We start from the raw sequence: 13,474 nt of genomic DNA, 5'->3' as shown, positions 1-13,474 counted from the left end.
GGGGGGGGGGGGGGGTTTTGTGTGTAAGATTTTGTGACTATTTTCTGTTTTAGGATAAAAGAGCTTGAGGACAAGCTGAAATGGATGGAGACTAAATTGAAGAAAGAGGAAGAAGACCACATCAAGAAGTGAGTCACTGATAACAGTTAATAAACTCCAGCTGCTAGCCAGATATTGTACTGAGAGAAAGAGAGAGAGATAGAGATTTAAATATCAAAAGAATGGAAACACGAGAGACCTGTGTCTGGTTCTTATCAGTAGTGTCATCTACACTTGTGTGTAGAATGTGTAAAGTTCTTTTCCAGTGAAATACCTGGAGCTATAGGCAGCAGATGCCTCGGCTGTGTCCAGACCCCAGCGTGTTGTGTGCTGATCGGACGTGGCTAACAGAGATCCTGTGAGATGGTCACTGTGGCAACAACAACAATAGGAGGGAGCACAGCAAAGGCAAAACTAAAACATCGGGGAGGACGAGCTGGTGTTTGGAACAGGCTGGGAACCCAAGTCCTCCTTCTACCCCAGACCAGGATCCAACCTGCAGCTGTACAGTCCTTGTAAGGATGATCTCAGGGCAAGGATCAGATCCGAACAGGACCTGGGAGACTGTGGCATCCTCTGTGTCACTGGGACTTGGCTCAGCCACCAGGTGTCGGATCAGGCTGTCCGACCATCAGAGTGCTTCTCTAATTTCTGTGTGGACGGAGCAGAGGAGTTCGGCAGGTCAGAGGCTGGTGGAGTCCGTCTGGTGATGAACAACAATTGGTGTAATCCCAGAGAGACTAAAACCTACTCCTGCTCATCTGAACCTTAAAAAAGTTCCACCTAATGTCTAAAAACACATGAGCTTTTCCATCAGAGGGTGGGGTCCCAACAAGACAGATTATTTGCCATCTTCTTCATTCCGGAATGTAAACAAAGGGAGAGAGGTCATGTGACTGCCCTATCAGCGGCTACGCTACTGGATGATCTAGACATGTGGCTCGTCGACCCGGATATGTTCAACTAATAAAAAAACACATAGTCAACAGAAGTTTAGTATGATATTCCAAATATGAATGAACTGCTAATTTATAATATACATAGAGTATATAACAGTTCTTTCTAGAATGCTGGCTCATTAAACTGTCACACAGTTAGACAGCAGGTGATTGGTTGCCTGAGTAAATGCTGTGTCAGCCTACATACAAGGAACACTTTCTTTCCTTACCCTGTATGTCCTGTAATAGAAATATAGTAATAGACAAAAAAAATTATATTTCTGTTAGTGTTTTAACCTGTTACCACAATTAACTCCCACATGTCCGCTCTCCTGCTGTCTCACTTCCTGCCAGGCTTTGTGTCCACATCGCCAACTGTGCAGTGCATCATGGCTGGACATTTGTTTCAGTTGATAGGGTTTACATTCACACACAAAGTCAACAAGGTCAGTCTCCACAAAACAAGTTTAGCAGTACTCTGCAGAAGGTCAGTCAGTCATTTACACAGGGTTAAAGCTGAATTCCTGGCCATTTATACTTGTGACTTTTTCATGTGTAAGCATGTGCATAACTGTGCATGGACAGGGAAAATATCGCTGTGACAGTAGCATGGTAGCAAAAATGTCATTTGTTTTGCTTGAGGAAGAGTGAGAGCAGTGGAGAATCCTTTCACTTTTCTCCATTCCATTATCCAAACCGCTTATCCTATTCAGGGTCGCGGGGCGCTGGAGCAGATCACAGCTGACGAAGGCAGGGTACACCTAACCCGGGCCCCTCTTGCTGTGAGGTGACAGTGCTAGCCACTACACCACCGTGCAGCCCCCTTTCACTTTTCTCATCCCATATATTTTATCTTGTTCTTCCCTTTTGATATTTACTGTGGAAAAAAGAAAAGGTGATGTGTGATCATCAGCTGATCAGCTGGTAATTGTTTTTATTATTTAGAATTTGGGGAGGGCCAACAAAAAACTGACGCTCTTAAGCTCCTCAGCCACCTCTAAAAGCTGGCTCCACCTGTTTCTCTCATTCAGCTACAGTGGTAATAACTCTTTATGTTACCTTGTGCATAAAAGACCTTACCGGTACCATCGGCCCTAAATGTCTCCAAGTGTCTAACTGTATGGCTGTTTGTGGACAGATCTGAGGAGGCGGTCCAGGCCCTGAATGAGTGTGGTGCTCAGCTAGAGGCTCAGCGTCAGGCCCACACAGAGCGGCTGCAGAAGGCTGAGGAACACATTGTCAAACTACAGGGTGAAGTAGAAGTTCTGGCTGCACAGCTACGCTGCAGACAGAAGGAGCAACAGGAGGCCATGCAACAGAAAGACGAGACAATCCAGAGGTGAGAAAGAAAAAAAAGAATAAATCATCATATTGGCATTAACAAACCTGGTGCATGTGGCTGCTCATTCAGTGTGTGAGTCTGTGTGTTTTCTAAAGGCTCCGCACAGAGGTGGAAGCAACCCAGACTGGCTGGGACAAGTACATCAGTCAGTTCTCCAGTGAGATGGTTGTCAAGGATACAGAGATCATCACCCTGCACGAGAGAGAAACTAAATTTAATACTGAGCGGGAGAGGAGCAGGGAGGAGCTGGAGAGGTGAGAAGGCAGCAGCAGCATGGAGATATAGTAAGCAAGGAGGAGGAGGAGGCAGGTAGAGACACATTCATTTAGTACCACGAGAACAAAGAGGTTACAGTGAAGGCATTTGGTGAGATCTTTGAAGATATGAATTATGCCAACTAGTCTGAATTGCTGTTATGATTCATAAAATGTGTGTGTGTGTGTGTGTGTGTGTTATCAGGTACAAGCAGCAGCTGAGTGATGGTTTGAAGAGAGAGAGGGCCTTAGAGCAGATGCAAGTCCAGGTTGAGCTGGAGTGGCAGAGACGCTGTGAGGACATGAAGGCCCGACACTACCTCGCCAATGAGCAGCTGATACAAGACCTGACCCAGGCTAGAGACCAGGTCAGAACTGTTTTTTAGGAAACAAGGCAAATAGCACCAATCTGACACATTATATTATATAAGTACACTACCAGGCATACACAGGTCTCCACCTGTGTATGCCTGGTAGTATCGCAGCTTGTGTGTTTGCAAGCTGTGTTTGAGGTGGACGCATGTTAACAGAGGTTATACAGAGGGTCGCTGTCCAAGTGTCCATATGTCAATGTGTCCTTGAGCAAGACACTGAACCCGGACCCTTTACAGCAGCCCACTGCTCCTAATGCTTAGGATGGAAATGTATGTATATCACCATTGAAAGTTATGGTAAATGGTCTTGTTCTTGTACAGCACTTTTCTAGTTTTCCGAGCACTCAAAGCGCTTTCACACTACATGTCATCATTCACCCATTCACATACTGATGACATGTAGTGTGAAAGCGCTTTGAGTGCTCGGACTCTAACTAACATCCACACCGTAGGCACAGCTACGGGAGCAACTTTGGATGAAGTGTCTTGCTCAAGGGCACATCAACATGGACTAGCGGATCGAACCCCCGATCCCCTAATTGAAGGACGACCTGCTCTATCAGTGAGCCACAGCCACCCCAATGTATTATGTGTTCAGCTAGATTTATTGAGGTCATCACAATTTTCAACAGTCAGTATTGCCAGACCTGCTGCTCCATCTTCATCTAAAAAATGTAATATAGTGATTTTATAAGTCATAGTTTTTCTGCGGTGGACTCTGATATTGTGGAATTAATGTCACAGCTCTGCCACCATTATCCTGTTCTGTCTATCTCTCACTCACCTAATCAGTTTATTCAGTGCACCTGCCAGTCACCCACCTCGTCAGCTCACTCTGCTGCATCCACTATTTAAACCCCAGTCACACACGCACTCACTGCCAGATCATTGTCATGTCTACCCGCCCGTTTGGCTCGTCCTGTTCCCGGTTTCCCCGGCTGCCCGCCCTGCCTCATTCTGCTGGATTTTCCCCCTCGTCTCTTGTCTCGTCTGTGGATTCCCTCTTGTTCCTGTTCTGATTTCATTACCCATTAAATACCTGCTTCATTCAACTTCTGGTCTTGTCTGCATTTGAGTCCTCCACCACACCCCGTGACAATTAAGATATCATGACTTCATGGCGATAATAGAAATTCCCCAGGATCAACTTATTTTGATAAAATCTTATATTGATGTAAAGTGAAAGGACCTTGAAAGAATGAGAATTGTTTCTCGTTTTAAAAAGAAACGTTTTTAGTCACGGTGGCAGTAATACACTGCCTTAGTAATACAACTGTCCCATTGCTAGTGGACTGAGTGTTTTTGCAGTTCCAACAAATCCAAAAATGTAATCTGTCCTCTCTCTAATTGATCACGTTTAAATCAGGATGTTCAGTGTGTGGGTCAAGTAGGTCATTAATAATACAGGGTGACAGATTTACTAGGCTTCCAGTGTTATTCCACTGTGTCAGATACATATTCAATCAACATTTAAAGCAATTAGGGGGATCTATTGGCAGATGTTTTCTGTAGTGTATAATCACCTGAAAATAAGAATCGTGTTTTTGTTACCTTAGAATGAGCAGTCACAGTTATCATGTCTCCTCCCGTTGGTTGCACAATCCTCAAATGCATAATGTAAGAAGATGGTCACACCTTACTGCTGACACACAGTGCACATAAGACACTGTGCCTGCTGGCCGGCACACTTGTTTAAATCTCATGTGTGACTCCGGATGCAGACTGTATCACAAACAAGAAGTAAACTCTGTCTGATGGTGAGCAAACAGCAGCCTTGTAGTGTGATTAATTTATAATCTCCAACTCGTTTGGGCAGTCAGCACTAAAAGCTAAACTATTAGTACTAAAGCTTAATGTTGGTCTCTTTCAGGCTAAAGCAGAGCTGAAGGAGAAAGAACAAGACCTGCAGGATTTGACTGTGTTACTACGTTCTGTAAAAACAGAGAGAGACCAGGCAGTACAGGTGAGAGAACATCCACCTCACACTGTGCAGACTGATAGAACCATCAACAAGTACTAACACAGTAACAAAAGCAAATTACTGTTCACCTACAAGGAAAGGGTTCTGTCCTGATGAGTGTGAAATCCGCCTGCTGTTCATTAATCCTCCACGTCTTTACAGAGTTTTTAGATTGTGTGGTGAACTGTTTTTCTTGTTTTCACACGTGCACACAAACACACAGAATCTCTGAGCATGTGTTGCACTGATTCCAGTCACACAGAATGAGCAGCACTAGAGTGGTGTGTGGTCTTCACTGTCCAGTTTCTGGTTGTAGATCCATCATTCCTTTATCTGCATTCTCTCCTGATGTGACACATCTGGTTATAAACGTATCAAAGAAAGAGGTCTGAAGAGTCAGAAGAGGAATGGCCTGTTGGCAAACCAATGCTGTAAAGTGCTCCAGCCAAATCGGCATATATTATGTTACTTCTATATTGCATATGTCACATGTGTTGCAATACACTGTTTCCTTTATGTTAATAAATTGCCGTACATGTCTCATCTCGAATAAGAACAATATCACTTTAGATTACGGCCCACGTGTATGGTGTAATTATTTTCAATTTACAGTCTTATTGTCTGTACTAACAGTGTACCAGTACAGTACGTACCAACACAGTAATGTACTGTGGGAACAAGGTGTAAAGTTAGATACAATCTGGGAACTTCGACAGAATTTATGCTGTAGGTTTTTTTTTATCTATTCTAATATTACAGGAAAGCTAGACATTTTTTGGGGGAAGAGTGAATTGCATTTTATAAATATGCTGTGATTTCTTTCAAAATGACGTTACATACACAGGAGGGGTACAGTTGATAATTCCTAAATGACAGGTTAACCTATAGGGCCCTAGCCCTATTTTTAGGCCGCTGCTCGAAAATTGCATACCCATACTAAAGAGAGTGTAGATCTCTAACTACAAGGTCTATTTTAATAATTCTGATGGTTAAATACAGGAAAAACTTGTGAGACACTTGTTCAGATGTGTAAATATTGTGTATATGTTACTGGTTAATAGTGAATGAAGATGGAACACAGCTCAAATTGAAAAGTTTCAGGTTTGCCTGAAAAAAAAGCACTTGTATTGAAAATATTTATTTGAAATAATGCAGATACAAGCCTACAAATACGCCACAGTCATAGCACATGTTTTACATGTCTCCACAAACAAATTTTACTTCGATTGAGTGAAGCAGGCCAGCATAATAGAGGTTTGAGTACGGACAGTCAAGCCAAATTCTCATTTTTGGAACCAGCTGTTGCGCTGGTTTTTATATATTTATATATATTTTGTATAGTATTTAACTATATATTTCACTTGTTGTATCAGTACTAGTGTTCAATACATCCTAATACAGCAGTTTGGCATCATTTTGAGATCTCATATCTCTCCTCCATGGAATTTTATTATCTCAGTCTGAGTCGATGGAGACCTTTTTAAGGCCTGCGGTTGGCGGATTTCATCATGTGACACCTTGTTCAATGCGGAAGAGACTCAGGCAAGCAGTATGCGGGTTATTTAGTAGATTGACAGTTTTTAGCCACTAAAAATCCTGATCTGTGCAGCCCAACCCCCACGTGTAAAATCATTGGCCCAGCAGGGAAATGCTGACCATTTCGTCATAGTTTCGACCAGGACCTTAATTTTAACACGGCATGCAGTGCAGGAGACGGGACTATACGGCTGAAGCGGATTACAATCAATTTCGAGTGTTTTTCGTCACGAAAATTACCTAAAGGTACGATGCGTTTCAATTTTTTTGCTGGGGAGTGGTTTGTTGTTCGTTGGCTTTATGTATGTAACTTTTGAATGGATTGACAGAGAGGAATGAGGAAGCTGTGATTCGACGCGCGGTCGATTCCTCGTGCTTTTTCATGTATCCATCCGCCATGATAGCTGCCAGCTTTGTGATGAGAGATGCAAACGGAGTGCATAGGTCGCCGATTTGTGGCGAAAAATACGTGATATTGTGGTAAATCTTCTAGAGATATTAGTTTGTATATAATTGTGTTTGCAGTGTGTAAAATGGTTTACATGACTATGTTGCCCAGAATCTCTTTGTTTTTTGGTATATAGCATGTGTGTAGCATTAATTTATATTAGTTTCTGAAAAGTTCATTTAAGACACGCTGTACGCTCAACTTTTCTAAAAAGCCCCCCATCTGGGGCTCCCGGGTCCAGAAGGAGAATATGTGCATGTGATGTTTCTCACATTGTATCAGAAGATAATAATGCTGGGTAGATGTCCCTTTTACTCCTCCTCATAAGGGTTAACTGACCTATTACAGGCTAACCTCCCCTACAACCATATATAACATGGGGGTATCTGCTAGAAGCTGTCCTGTGTTTAGGCCTTGGCCTTTTCTTCGAGTATCCTGAGAGGTATGATGGCCTTTCAGGATACGTTACAGGAGATGTTGGGCTCAGGGCCAACATGCCAGCCTTTGTGCGAGAAAACACGTATCAAGTTCCTGTCTGTGTAAACCTTCTCCAATGACTCCAAAAAACACTTAAGCTAAATACCTGGAATGACGCTCTACATAGCAAGGCATGATATATCTGATGACTTATTATTTAAAGAAATTAGGCTGCATGTTCTAACCTCGTGTGATAATATTAAACCATTTCATCTGCCATGTTCAAACGATACAACACGGATTAAGATGTTTACAGCTAGTCCACCATGTTTCAATGAGAACGAACCAAAGTGACCGTTTTAAAGCTCAAACGTCAGATGGTCTCACAGCTGGTATTTTTGCAGACTGTCGAGATAGCAGGAACGCCAAATAAAAGATTCATCATGGGAACATACTGTACATATGTTGATCAGATGTTCGGTCATTGTGACTGAAGCTGTAGGTTGAAGCAAAACACTCAAGTGAGAGCAGCGTAATCCATCAGGAGACCACAGCTTCCTGAGAAGGTCAACGTCTCCTGTACACTGTTGACAAGAGAAGAGTTTGAGCACAGAGCTCAGATGACTGTTAGTTGGAACACAAATTGTCTTATCGAAAGCTATATTTTTGATAGAAGTGATCACAATATATGTAATTTACATTGTGACATCGATGTGTATTGTGATATATTCATTTCTCACAAATAATGAAGTAGAGTGATTAAACCACCATAATCAGTATACTGAATTTTACCTTGGGGCACCACCCTTCCAAAAGTGAAAATGATGGCGAATAAATTCATTAAGTCTCATTCTGGAGGTTGCTTCTATGTTCTTGACTCGTGAACAGTGACTGTAATATAATGAGGAGGCGCCAGTTCGCCTTGAGCAAGGCCCCAGAACCCTGATACTGTTCCCTGGGCGCTGTATCTGCCCACTGCTGTGTGCTGTGCTGTATACAATGTGTGACAATGGGTGACCGTGGCTAAGTGGAGAGCAGGGCCGTCCTTCAATCAGAGGATCGCTAGTTCCATGTCGATGTGTCCTTGAGCAAGACACTTAATCCCAAAAATTGCTCCCGTAGCTGTGCCTACCACATTACGGTTTATGAATGTGATAGAATCTAAATTGTAAGTCGCTTTGGATAAAAGCTGCTTAATGTAACATACTAAAGAAAATGAATAAATGTGATGATGAATGCAATGAATGAATGCAAAGATGAGCAAATAATGAAATGAAATAATGAAATATGTCCTGGTAAACCTGTGATGTCCCTTGTGTTTGACTGTGTTATCTTCCCACAGGGTCTCACACCAAAGGTAGATTATCTGGCATCAGAGGAGATTTATTGTCTACAGCAGCAGAACAGCGTCCTGCGGGCCGTGGTTACTGAGATGAGGAAGGACACGGAGGCTCTCATCCATCACCTACCCCATCCTCAGGCCCAGCCACAGGCCTCCTCTCCTCAGCCAGTTCAGCATCCAGGAGCCCCTGCCGCCGCCGCCACCTCCATCCCTCCTACAGCTAACACTCAGATGGCACAAGGACCACCGGACCAATCCGCTAACATCTCCTTCAAAGTCAGCCCAGCAGGTGTGGAAAGCACTCTTCTATACTGAATTTGATCATACAGCATCTTTCTGTGAAATAAACCATAATTATTACTGCATGTGCTTTGGCAAGCTGCACTGACCTTTTTATTTTTTAGCTCCGGGGGCCTGTTTCACAAAGATTTACTTTCACTGTGACTTAGATCAAACTAATAGTCTAAACCAGATCAGATAGACTAAATGAATCTGTTGCACAACCGTCTATCTAAAAGGTGACATATTATGCAAAATGCACTTTTTCATGGCTTTTCAACATTGATATGTGTCTACAGACCCCCAAAGTATGAGAAAAGACCATCCTCTCTAATTTTCTCATGCTCCTTTTATCAAAAAACAGTTGAGTTTGCTTTTTTCTCTGGCTTTCTCCGCCAGCAAAAAAAATATAAAATGGACCAACATCACCAACACTTTTGGTGCATCCATCTGTAACCATAACACTGACCATATACGGGGATGCAATTAAGAGACTTGGGATGTACCCTGTGACCTCAGAGCTCCATCACCAGCTGACACAACTTCAGTATACATCAAACCCTTTACTCTAATGGAGGACACGACGAGAACTGTTTACAACAGAGTTAGAGTTTCTACTTTGTGCATTATGTACCCAATTTACATTTACATTTCACTGACTATGAATAATGTGCTTTATTTTCAAAGTGGATTTTGGGGATTTTTGAAGTTAGTACTAAGTGTCCTGTGGTGTTAGAAAAATATAACATGTTCTTTTTCCATAGGTTTTATTTTATTACACTGTTTATATGGGTCTAAATTCAATCTTTAGAACATTAATATAGCAGCAAAAAGCTGTTGTCTATGTAAATATATAGTGAAGTAATGTCTACCTGAGCAGAGAATGAAGTCTCTCTCCCTCAGTGTGTTCTTATCAGAGCCTTTCCGTTCTTTGTTGACATTGCGCTCGCTTTTATTGCACGTGAGCATGAGCGTGCCCCACTGGCTAGCTCCCAGCCTCCGCGCTGCACTGCTCTCAAAAGGCGGTTAAAGCTGATAGAGCTGTTCCGATCAGCCTCGTTGGGGAAGCAGTTCCCCTCAGGTGAACTCTGTTAGCTCTGTCAGCACTATTGCCATTGTGTGCACTGCGCTGTTAGCACTGTTAGCGCTGTTAGAACCTTAAGCTAACATGAGCCACTGGCTCAGCTGTCTCCATGTTATGAGCCGTTGAAAGGCAATAACAATGCTCCGAATCTCATATTTTATTTCATGTATGTAGCAATATCAAAAAACCTGTTTCATTTACATCCTGGCTATGATTTTGTAATACTTTACTACAGGTAGTAAATGTGATGTAAACAACACAACTAAATTCCTATTTCACAGTCAAACTTTATTACAGTGTAAAAGGAGGCCAATATGAATTATGCAATATTCTCTTAAGTATTATGAAAGGGTATCAAAGAGATAAACTGCAGCTTTGACAAACATTTCACAGCTTAAATGCAGTGAAGTGTTTATGCATGTGGGGACAGCTGCTTGGGTCAGTGACTGGATGACTCAGTCAGGACCTCAATCAGCTGCCCAGTGCAGGGCCCTGATTTCATGTCTGGGGGTGTCATCAGGGCCAGCAGCCTTACTATTAATCCTGCTTAGTGCAGCACACACACACACACCGGTGAGGGAGAGTGTGAGGGGCTGGTGGTCTGCTGGGACCACAGCCTTGCTAGCCGCCCCCGGATATCCGGATATGAACTGTTGGCCTGAGCGTCACCTGATCATAAAGCGGTGTTACATGCCTTCAGCAGTATGCAAACCTTTCTGTTCATCTATGGCCTCTGATTTGGGAATGTTGTGCTACCTCTATCAATGGTGACTAGGACTGAGTTTCCTTTAAAAAATGGTGCTACAGATACCAATAGAGTACTTCAGATACTCATCATGGGATTGGAAGCTATGTGTGTCCCACTGGCAAGCTGATCACTGCCGCTCTTCACTCTGCTCATACGGCAGTTACCGCTGATGGCTTGAGGCGACAGTGGCGGGATGACGTTGCTTTGGAAGCGTAACTCCCACCCCCTGGTTCCCCCTCAGAGTAACACTGGTAGCTGTTGGAATGTGAGTTGGTTCTGACACTGTTTGCTCATAGATTGTTTGGACGGCCGAGTATTTTTTTAATCCTCATCATTTGCAGCACCAGATGAGTAATCTGTGATGTCAAATGTACAGACAAGTCACCATAGCAGGCTGTTATCCCATATCTTATAATACTCTCTAAGACTGCATGGTAAAGTAGTAACATGAACTACTGCTCAACTCCAAAAAACCTGACCAATCAGAGCAGACTGGACTTTTTGTGAGTGGGACTTTAGAGAGACGGGGGCTTAAACTGACCGTTTTAGACAGTATGAGAAAAAATAATGTGCTTTCTGAACACTAAAGCATGCAAACATGTTTAAGTAGAAACCCAAAATACAGCAACTTGAAATTGAGCATAATATGTCTCCTTTAAATATTTGCCATACATTTTAGGTAAGCTAAGAAAACATGAAAACAGGGCTCTTCAGAGTTAGCCTGGGGTAGGGTGTTGTTAGGGCTTAACATAAGTCAGGCTTATTTATGTCAAACTTGCATTAGACTCATCTAAAGTGAAAATGAAGACTGGCCTGACACTACAGACTGGTCTACAACACCTTTGTGAAACTGTCCCCAGACTACACTCTGGAGCAGGTGTCCCTACTAAAGGCTCGATGCAGGCATCTCGAGGGGCAGCTAGAAGGCGCTACGAGGATGCCCAGCCTGGCCCTAGCCACAGACAAACCTACGGAACATCTGGCATCCTTACTTCCAGACAACACACATCTGCAGAACCAGGGACCTAAAGAAGGTATCTTCCATCTGTTCTTCCAGTGTTGCAGTTTTGGGGTTCACTAGAAACGCTGTTAAAGCTTTACCACCCTTCTATGAACAAAATTGTCATTCAATAATGAAAAGACATGGATTTTGGAGACTAAATTATAAAGGAAAACTATTACTCAAAACATTCAGTTCAAAAATGTCTATATCGGCTTTGAAAATATATTAATCCATTGTTATTACGCTTGTGCCCCCATGTAAGTTCATGTACAGGTATCATATTTTATATACACACTGTAAATTCTAAAATAGTGACTGGGGCCCTGGTTTACCTCCATCTTTTATTTAAAGGAGGCTTATATTAGAGACAACTGTTTAAGTTTATATAGTTATATTTCAGTAGTGGTTGTTGCAACATTATGCTGTTCTACAAACTTCTTACTTCCTGTATCCGTAAATGTCCTGTAGCATTTCAGTGGACAGAATACCTACATTTCCTAATGAGGCTTTTATTGTGAAACATTTGCACATTTCCAATATGGTACTTAACATGTAGCTATTGTAACCTTGTGGCACTTTAATGTTATTAAAAGGTACACTTTGGCTGGGATATTAACACACTTTAAATAATAGCATGATTCAGCTTTCATTTTTCGTCTATTTATATATATATTTATGTATATATCTTAATTTTAACACACATCAGCATTGTTTGCCATAGAAGATAGCCACAAGGTGGCTGAATGCTTTATAGCAATAAAGAAGTTCGTTAGTAATTTAGTGTTAGCTTTAATTACTTGAACTTTAACAAGTTAGATGTATTTTTATAAAAAGGTATTTTGCAGTAACTTTGCTTTCATTCGTCTATGTCCTCTCGTGTGTGGTATGTTATCCTCAGGCGGTCGGTGCTCGGAGAAAAGTGCCAACACCTCTGCTTTGGCAAAGCAGGAGGTCAGAGTGGAACATACGGAGTCTGCTCTGGCCAACCTCATGGAACAGGTGCTGAAGCAAATCAGTAAACTAGTTGAAGTTGACCTGTCAGTTCTATCCAGGTGGCTGCTTGGACCAATGGTGTGGAGTTAAACCTACTGTCCTCATTAGTGCTGACTGTGCACTGTATAACTTTGTCCCAGCAAAAATGATAGTTCATAAAAGGGTCACTTCACCAGCCAGTTATGTGAGATGATGGGGAGAGGTTGTCTAAACTGCTGCAGCAACCCAGTTCCTTCAAGTTCCATCTCATCTTCCTTCCAGAGTGCATTGCTGCGACCGCTTCAGGAGGAGAACCTGTATTTGCGACGGCAGCAGGCCTCAGATCTGATGTCTGGTGGTTTGTTAGAAAATGTGCAGGGTGCTAGAAGCGACCCTCCTCTCCTGCGTACCAGGCTTAAGCGGGCAGCGTCCTGTATCGCCCGTCTGAGCAGAGAGAAACAGCAGCTGATAGAGATGGGGAACCGCCTCCGAGCCCAGATCACCACTGCTGGACCACAGGGTACAATATCAGACACACACACGACCCATCTCTTGGGTTTGTTTGTTCGGTTTTATTTTTTTGCACAGTACCCAAACTGCCATACACAACTAACAAACGCATTTGAAAGACATTTTTAAATATTGTAAACACATCCTTCCAGCAAGTATCTATTTATATTTATATCCAAAGGCTGATACATTGTATTTGTTGTGTAATAGAGCTCCATTATTAGAATA

The 13,474-nt window shown here is 42.5% G+C and overlaps 1 protein-coding gene across 5 annotated transcripts in view; it reads left to right on the top strand.

The window, feature by feature from the left end:
• The window catches only part of ccdc57 (coiled-coil domain containing 57), a 32,254-nt gene that overhangs the window by 9,455 nt on the left and 9,325 nt on the right, over positions 1-13,474 (top strand). For all 5 annotated transcript variants that reach the window (XM_031873891.1, XM_031873890.1, XM_031873892.1 and 2 more), the window contains 9 exons: positions 54-128; positions 2,116-2,316; positions 2,415-2,573; positions 2,779-2,941; positions 4,818-4,910; positions 8,651-8,939; positions 11,622-11,795; positions 12,663-12,763; positions 13,019-13,256. In XM_031873891.1, coding sequence (XP_031729751.1) covers positions 54-128; positions 2,116-2,316; positions 2,415-2,573; positions 2,779-2,941; positions 4,818-4,910; positions 8,651-8,939; positions 11,622-11,795; positions 12,663-12,763; positions 13,019-13,256 — 1,493 coding nt within the window. The remainder of the gene's footprint in view (positions 1-53; positions 129-2,115; positions 2,317-2,414; positions 2,574-2,778; positions 2,942-4,817; positions 4,911-8,650; positions 8,940-11,621; positions 11,796-12,662; positions 12,764-13,018; positions 13,257-13,474) is intronic.

Source organism: Anarrhichthys ocellatus, unplaced genomic scaffold, assembly GCF_004355925.1.
Source record: "Anarrhichthys ocellatus isolate YVR2014 unplaced genomic scaffold, GSC_Weel_1.0 scaffold76, whole genome shotgun sequence".
NCBI classification, from domain to species: Eukaryota; Metazoa; Chordata; class Actinopteri; order Perciformes; family Anarhichadidae; genus Anarrhichthys; species Anarrhichthys ocellatus.
The sequence above is the reverse complement of the archived record's forward strand: the minus strand, read 5'-3'. Positions and strand labels throughout refer to the sequence as shown.